The sequence below is a fragment of the Aptenodytes forsteri genome, unplaced genomic scaffold (assembly GCF_000699145.1).
Source record: "Aptenodytes forsteri isolate BGI_AS27 unplaced genomic scaffold, ASM69914v1 Scaffold15, whole genome shotgun sequence".
Taxonomy (NCBI): Eukaryota; Metazoa; Chordata; class Aves; order Sphenisciformes; family Spheniscidae; genus Aptenodytes; species Aptenodytes forsteri.
Genome location: NW_008795129.1, coordinates 3957189 through 3965314, shown reverse-complemented (window position 1 = coordinate 3965314; position 8126 = coordinate 3957189). Strand labels below are relative to the sequence as shown.

The following is an 8126-nucleotide window of genomic DNA, read 5'->3' as shown; positions in this document are numbered from 1 at the left end:
CAGGCAGTGGGAACTGCTTTTTAATTCCTTTCTTACTGCAACAAGAAATTTCAGGAATCATCTTACAATGTTTTGATTCTTCTAGCAGAACTGCTCTTCCCTGCTACTTCCAGGATAACCAGTGCTCTTAGTCTTGCCTGCTTTTAAAATCTAATCGGAAGAAAAGATAAGACTCCTCCAAGTCATACGGTGGGAGGGTGAAGGAGATCACAGGCTGGAGAAATCATCAGCTGGAGATAGGCACTCCCTAAAGGAGGAGGCTGTTTGACCTCTGGCAACTAAATGGCCTTGGTACAGGTGGAGCTCTGGGAAAGCAGAGTGTAAACTTATAATGTGCCTTACAACAAGTCTTTAGCAGCTGTCTGTAATGTTAATTAACTGGGCAATTAGAGGAGTAATATAGACCACACCTTTTCAGTACACCAGGCAGGGTACTCTGGCACTGCTCTTAACTGTGTGTGCTAGCCAAGATCTAAACACCTTCCTGGCTGCTGCTGCTGGAGTCTTCCCATGCCTCAGTAAGGCAGACAAATAGAGAGCTCTTAGAGAGCTTAGATGGCTGTGTGGAGGCTGAAGGGGCTAGGAGAGGAGAGTCCCTGCCCGGCTGCTCCCTGCTGCCCTCCATGGGGTTGTTGAACCATCCCAAAGTGGCAGGGAGCTCTGGGCATGTAGTCTCTGGGGAGCAGGTAGATTCCCCTGCAGGGACTGTTCCTTCTGGTGCAGAGCTGGATCTTGCTGTAATGGACCTGCTGCTTAGTGTAGGGCGCATGCAGTGATAAGCGGAGGTGGGTGAGCAGAGAAGTGAACTTAATTCCCTTACCCACTCTGAGAAGTCTTCTGTGCTTAAGGCTTGCTATTTGGTCCCTAGCAGGAGGGGAAGGGCATGAGCAGCAGTGGGATGTGAGTTGTCTGTGTGAAGCACTGGCGTGGGGTGAAAGCTAGGCAACGCGGAGGTTTCCTCCTCTGGTGCATTGTCCCCCTCTTCCTAGCCTGTTCTTCTCCACCGGGGTGTGGCTTTCATTGCTGCTTTGTTCTGCAATTTTTCTCTCCTGCAAAAGTGTACTCTCTTCCTTCTACCTTCACAGGTGGATTTCTGGCTTTTTTTTTTTCCCTAGGGCTATACTTTCTTTAGTTGGGTCTCATTGACTTTTCTCCTTTACTTTCTTTTGAGTAACTGCATGTAACTTCTTGTGTCAGCACCCTCTTTAGCTTCACTCCATACTGCCTTGTTATACAGCTGAACTAAAGGTGTTGTGGGTTGCTGTAGACATTGGCTTAGACTCCTGCAGGTGAAGGAAAGCTCCTCTGTCCAGGAGGGAGCCATGGGCTGTGAATGAAGGAGAAACTGAGGAAGAGCAGCCCTGAGGCCAGCTAACACCTGTCAGTTGAGGCTGTTGTGCGGTGCTGCTAACGAACCCAGATTTTCAGAAAGAAACCCTAATGCTGAGCATCAGCACGCTTTGTCCTCGGTGCCTTCGCCCTTTCCTCTGGAAGTGGTGTGTGCTGCCCTGCTGCGTCTGCCAACTCTGCAGCTTTGGAAGCAAAGCCCAGCAGCAGCACCTAATACAGGGCTGCTCAGAATGAACATCCATGCTCAGCTATATCTGAACTTTCCAAAAGCTTTCCTCGTCCTCTGGATCTTGGAGAACAGCACCAGCCTCAAAAGAGCAAACTTGCTTCTTTGCCAGAGTTAAAGAAGTTCTTTAAAAGCTTGGAGGCAACGACTCCTTTCTTGACCAGCTATGCTTATGTGAAACCTCAAATGTGTGGCAGTTGCTATACTACAACCCAGGTGTTCATTAATAAAATATCTGAAAACAATTATCATAAGTGATGCTTTTATTAAATTCCTTATGCTTGTATTACAATGCATCCTGAAGTGGAGAACTATACAGTATGTTACATGTTATAAATATATTTATTTCTGAAAATACATGAATATATTTCATATAATGCTGTAATAAAAAAGAGTGCTAGTTCATTTTAGTTTAAAAGAAAAAAAAACCTATAATGTAAATGGAGCAGGGGGGGAATATCAGTTCACGATGCTATGTCTTAAAACACTTTAAATTCAGTTTGCACTGATTCACATTCCTTACAGTCTCTGTAAAGCTGGAGGGATAATGGATTTTAGTCCCCTGTATTTCTGGAGATATACAGACTATTCACAGAATAATCAAGTTATAAATCTTTCTAGCTTTGGATGAAGCTAGCAAGATACACAGTGAATAACCAAGTTCCCGCAGCAGCAGCTACAACTGAAACATTAAACACAGCACCTATTTCAGGGTCCTAACTTTGAGTCAGCACAGACTGGGGTGTCTGGGGTGTTTTTGGTGGTTTTGGTTGGGTTTTTTTTTTTGAGATACTAAGTAACAGTAACAACCCTTCTGAGTACTTGGAGAACCAGGCCTGGGCTGCTGACTTTGCTCACCCCTGCAAACTACAGCTGCCCTGGGAGAGCACGGCTGGGGTATTTTGAATCTCAGAAGAGATCCCGCTCTGGTTTTGAGGACTCCAAGGGCTCCAGCTGATCCGGGTAAGCAAGGGGGAAGCGTCTGTTACTGAAAGGCTAAGTCTGCTAAGTTGATCCATTCCTGCCAGCTTCTCAAATCTTGGTTCCCAGGCAAGTTTGGGTTGGGGAGGGATTTTTAAACAGCAATTGCTTGACTTGCAATTATATTGTCATTTAGGGAGTAGAATAATCTTTTAATAAGAGGCAAAGCTGGTTTATTTAAATCTTTACTCCATGTGGATTAATTACTGTGCTAGTACCAATAAGAGCTGGTGTGCAGAGACCACTGCAACCATGGGACCTTCAGAAGCATGCGCTGCCTGTCCCTTGAGTCTGGAATCAGTGGACGTGTGGCAATAAGGCAGCCACCAAACACGGTCAGTGTTACGCAGTTGTTAACGTGGCCCAAAAGAGCAGCAGCTTATTAAGGGTGTATGTATTTGAATAACTCTTCTTTGCAGCTCTGCTCTCCCTCTTGCCTTTTCCCAGCAGAGAGAGCACAGGCTGAGCCATACAGCAGCATGACTACCCCACCTACAGCGTCGGGCCCCCACCTGCACACCCAGAGGACTTAACTTGTAACTTAAAAGTAGGAATTCAAGCCTGGTTCCCCCCCTGCAAAAGGCTGATAGCACAAGAGCTGGGCTGCCTGGGGAAGCTGAGGTGTTGCCTTGGATGCACCCTCCAGTCTCTCGAAAGGCTGATTCCCGCGGTGCCCCTCGCTCTGGTCTCTGCAATGAGCCTGCACGATGCCACCTTCTGTGTAGGGTAGCACCGGAGTCGAGGGGCCTCTGTCTGCGGAAGGAGCAGGCCCACAGGATGGGAAGCTAGTGGTGGATTCAGGAATGGCCTTGTAGGAAGTCTTGGCTTTACAGACTTGGTTTTCCTGTTGGATTCCAGTAAAATGGCACAGCTGGCCAGATGCTCTTCTGAAGGGAGGAGCCGTGTTGGGGACAAGCAGAGACTGCAACTCAACCCCCCCCCCAAGAGGGAGGAGGCTGTCCTTCCAACAGCCACTTCTGCACAAGGCAAGGAGTCCCTGGCACTCTTCTAGATGCTGCTGTGTCCCATAAAGCTTAAGTTTATTTCAGCTGGAGAAGGTCCCCAGAAAGCAATGATAATTTAAAAGCTTCAATGCTTCAGGTAATTTTGTTCCGAACCCAGAGAGGAAGAAGAATTTCCAAATCTTACTTAAAAGTCTCTGTTGGTTACGTTGCCAGGATGCTAACAGCAATTTTCATCTGTGGCTTGACTTTTGTAAGTATACTTCAGATTCAGAAGCGAAGCCGTACATAGCTGAGCATGCATCTGTCCACAGACCCTTCTCAACCTCCCCCTTCCCTCTTTCCCTTCCAACGCTCAAGTCGGAGTTGCTCTGTTGACAACCGTAGGATGCAGGTTGCACAAAGTAACCCTGGGGTTCTTGGTTTTGTGTCCATTGGTGTTCTTACTTTGCCTTTCTGAAACAGAAACATGCAATGAATGTGAGAGATTAGAAAGGGTTTCTCTGCAGTTAACCCATAGGCTGACTTGGGAAGGTGGAAGATGGGGCTGAGCCTGGTTCTCTTTTAGTCTTGGTTATGGGCAGATTGTCTCTTTCCCAAGACATCTGGTTGGCTTATTATTTGAGAGTCTTTTGACTGACTGCAGATAAATGAATTTGCTGCTGTACTTTCTGTAAAAAGGCTGCATGATGTGGTCTATATGACTACAGACGCCTTTAAATTGTGTTTGTATTTTTTTTTTTTAAAAAGTGGGGGACTATTAAAATGAAGGTACATGGGCCAGTCCTCAGCTGGCATAAATCCATATAATTTGAACTTCAAAAATGTGACTGTCTTTGCATGTTGGAGCATGTCTGGATGAGGGAACAGGACTGTCTCATTTCTGTGCTGAGAAGAGGCAAACCCCCTGCCCCCCCCAACCCACAAAGAAACACATGCTGCTTTACTTATTTTACCTTGTTCCATTTGACCCAGGTTATCAGAAAGGCCATATGTTTTCATTCTTTGTATTCTGCCCCAGAACAATCATGGAGTTCCTCTCAGTTTTCCTCAGCTCCGAAGACATAATATCTGGCCTTAACAAATGGAAAAATACAATTAAAGTTGACAGCGGTCAGAACGCATGGCTGTGTTTTTAGCATTAGTATGCTGTGCATATGTACCCAACGTCCAAGCTGCACCCAAAGCAGCTTCCCCCTCTCCGGTTTGAAATTCCAAAACAGACACTGTCAAAATATTTGTGGCAGCATCCAAAAAAAGAGAGCTACAAAATGCAGCACTTGACACGGAGTCACAATGTAATGGAAGGACATAAACATCATTTTGTTGAGAGTAACCAGTATTTTCTGCCTAGCTGGAAGCAAGGGGGAGAGACTGGTGGGTGAATGTCACAGGGAAGTTAAAAATTCTGGCCTGAAGCAGTAAGTAGGAAATGAGACATTCTGAAGAACAACCCTAAGCTAGCTGCTGTGGACTGCCTCCAGCTTAATTTTTTGTTCGTTACTTATTACATATGATTTAAAGAAGTGTAATGCATCCTGTTTGGTTGTAATGGCTTAGTTAGCTCAGGCCTCCAGGACTTATGAAAGACAAACCTTTTGGAACACTTTTTAAAAATAGCTGCTGTTTAAGAAAGAAAAGCTGTAGTTCTGGGTTTTTTTTTAATGCAATATTTCAAAGTTATTTACAGAAAATAAATAGCTAATAGCTATTTATTTCAAATAATAATAATAGCTATTTACTTCAAATCTTTGATTTGAAAAATTTTTGAACTCAAAGTCCTGACTGATGTGGTGCAGACTTTATTTTGCCAGCTACTAATTTGTTTTCTTTTTAATCTAAATGTTGTCCGATTTTTGTTCAGCTCTTAATTCTTTTACAATGGAATGGTCAAACTTCTGCCTTGATGTTATTCTTTAATTCTCTGGCTGCTTCTCAACCCTGAGTGCAGAGATCTCCCTTGGTAGCAGTTTCCCATGTGAAGAGCAGCGTTCAGACCTGAGTCTGAGGCTCTAGGGCCCTTTTCAGCCCTTGCTATACAATACTGAAGATGGGTTTTTGTAATGTTAGAATCGCACTGTCCTTCCTAACTTACTTCACCCTAACCACAAAGTAGTCATCGTACAGCAGCAAGCTTTTGGTGGCTGTCAAACTAGCATCCTTACCATGAAAGATACCGTAATTTGAGGTTAGCTCATTCCCACACAGCTGCATTAAAGCTGCAGCTCCCATAGATACACGGGTAGATGTGTCTGCACAGGAATGCCAGGCTGGGATTGCGCAAAGCTTCCCAAATTAGATCCTGCCCTGGAAAGGGGTTGGGGATAGCATCAGAAAAGCTCCTGAGCACAATTGCTTTCATTGAGATGGCTGCCTCTGTATCTCTGCCAGGGCTGGAACAACTGCTGGGCCGTTCTGCTTCCCGGCAGCAGTCACGGCAAGTAGCGGGAGACTGGACGTCTTGTCTGTCTGTCCTCAAAGGGAGCTAGGGAAAGTAAGGAAAAATGATACGAAGGTGCTAATGCACTCCTCCTTGACCCTGGATTTTTGGGTATCATTTGTAACACCATTCTAGCCAGAGACAACTTCACACATTTTATAATGTCAGATGGAGTGGCAACGTACAGGCAATAAATTGATCAAGGTAGGCTCCTGCAGAATTTGCAGCCCAGCTTTCACAAGCCAGGCTGGATTCTCTCCTTACCGTTCAAAGCAGCATCAGACTGTAATTGTTTAACAAGGGCAAGTATTTGACCGTATGATGCTCCACTATCATTTGAGAACAGTTTTCTGTCCCTAAAACCAGTCCCAGTGGAAAGGCAAAAAGTTCTTGTCTTTGGGGTCATTTCAGCTGGAAGTAAGTTCCTTGCTCTTTGTGGAGGGATCATTCTGCAATGATTTGGGGAAGAAATCTACTTTTCCTGCCATAGGTCAGACCCAGGTCCATGTGCTGCTTAAGTTCATAGCACCACGATCAAGTCATTCATCAGCCTGTTCTGGTTCTTGGCACAAAATAGACGTTGCTTTGCGGGAGTAAACATACTAGCAGGAAAAAGAAAATGAAATGAAAACCTGAGCCTGTTTAGAACAATGTATGACAAACCACCAAGTCTTGTGCCAGTATGTTTACCTTGGCAGGCACCCCTCTCTCCCGCTGGAAGAACCAAGTTCTCTCTCTACTATGAGAATTCTTTTGTGGATGTTAAAAAAAGACAGAAAAGAAAAACAAAACAACCGCCCTGGAGCAGATCATTCATCATACGCAGAGTGGGAGCACGAAAGGGGATTTGCTTTGACCTAGTTACAAAAACAAAAACAAAGAGATTTTCTCTAATTGCCCAAATGACTCAAGTGGGACTGGGTGTCAAAAGCAACAAATCTGCTTCCTTCAGAGCTGTATGTTAATACAGGGCACCAGGCTCCAACCTGTTCCAGTTCAAGACCTTGGGAGATGTCTCTGAACCCAAGGAAGCCCGGGTAAGCAAAAGCCAGCCAATTCCATATGCCTGCATGTACAAACAGGACCAGGAGCCAGGACAAATATGTTTCATAAATTATGATAAAGACAGTGGCTTTAAATGCTGCGAGTATCAGGGCTTCAACGTTTGCTTTGCCAAGAGCTGCAGACAGGCGAGACTTTCTTGCTTTACCGTTCTGGTACTGCTGTAGTAAGGGCCCGGCTTTCTGTGCAGCAGCATTTGCAGGGCTGTCGTCCACTAAGCCTAACGTTTTATTTCGAAGGAGCCTGAGGGGGACTACGTATCCAAAATGCCGTAGGAGCAAGGTGCCCAGCTTTTCCAGGCACCAGTGAAAAGCCCAGCGTCAGTGCATTGCTATTGCAGGGTGTGGGGTAAAAAGAGCAAGAGCAAATACAGATAGGGCTGGGGAATAAGTGCTGGGAAGCAGGAGAAAAGGAAATGGAGGGAGATAAGGGGCATGAGTAGAAGCAAGGGTTTTATGTAGATATATGGGAGAAGAAAGTTAGTGAAAGAAAAGAGAAGGCCAGTCATCAGGTACAGAAAGCAGCCTGGAAAAATCAGCGTACAAGATCTCTGGGGCTGCCCAGTTACAGCCAGGCGAAAAATCATCCATTTGGCATCTCGTACAGTGTTTTTCCATGACAGTAGTAGTTGTCCAGCATACGTGTGAAAGTAGTAAAAGCTATTTCTGTTAGGAGCTATTGGGCTGGCCCTTCATTGGAAGTACATTGATTTAGCCAGCTGAGGACCTAGCCTGCAATTCTCATGCAGGGAGCGCTGGCAGTGTCCTCAGTGCTGCAGAGAAAGGGCCGAGCGGGAGGTTACAGAGACAGGACTTTTCTGAAACCCAAATAAAGTCCTGGTTCTATTCAGGTTTAGAGGGAAGGTTCACAAGAGTTTGTATTTTTTCCCCAGCTGGTTCACCATCTATTTTAGATGGAACTGTTTGATCTCTCTCTGCTTTGTGTTTCTTTCAGTTTCCCAAACAATAGGAGGAAGCTCGCCTGTTACGTGTGCTTGGGCCCCAACCAAGCTTTTCCCAGCTGGAAAAATCACTCCATGAACTACAGAGGGTTTTTTTTCCCAGCTGTAATTACAAGATTCCCAGTTCTCTTATGCATTTTTGTA

General features: G+C 45.2%; 1 protein-coding gene across 3 annotated transcripts in view; it reads right to left on the bottom strand.

The window, feature by feature from the left end:
* Positions 1–1823: 1823 nt before the first annotated feature.
* Positions 1824–8126, bottom strand: part of LOC103897609 — a 32499-nt gene continuing 26196 nt past the window's right edge. For all 3 annotated transcript variants that reach the window (XM_009277691.2, XM_009277690.2, XM_009277692.2), the window contains 2 exons: positions 4476–4595; positions 1824–3975 (listed from right to left, as the gene is read on the bottom strand). In XM_009277691.2, the coding sequence (XP_009275966.1) occupies positions 4499–4595 (97 nt within the window). In that variant the 3' untranslated portion in view covers positions 1824–3975; positions 4476–4498. The remainder of the gene's footprint in view (positions 3976–4475; positions 4596–8126) is intronic.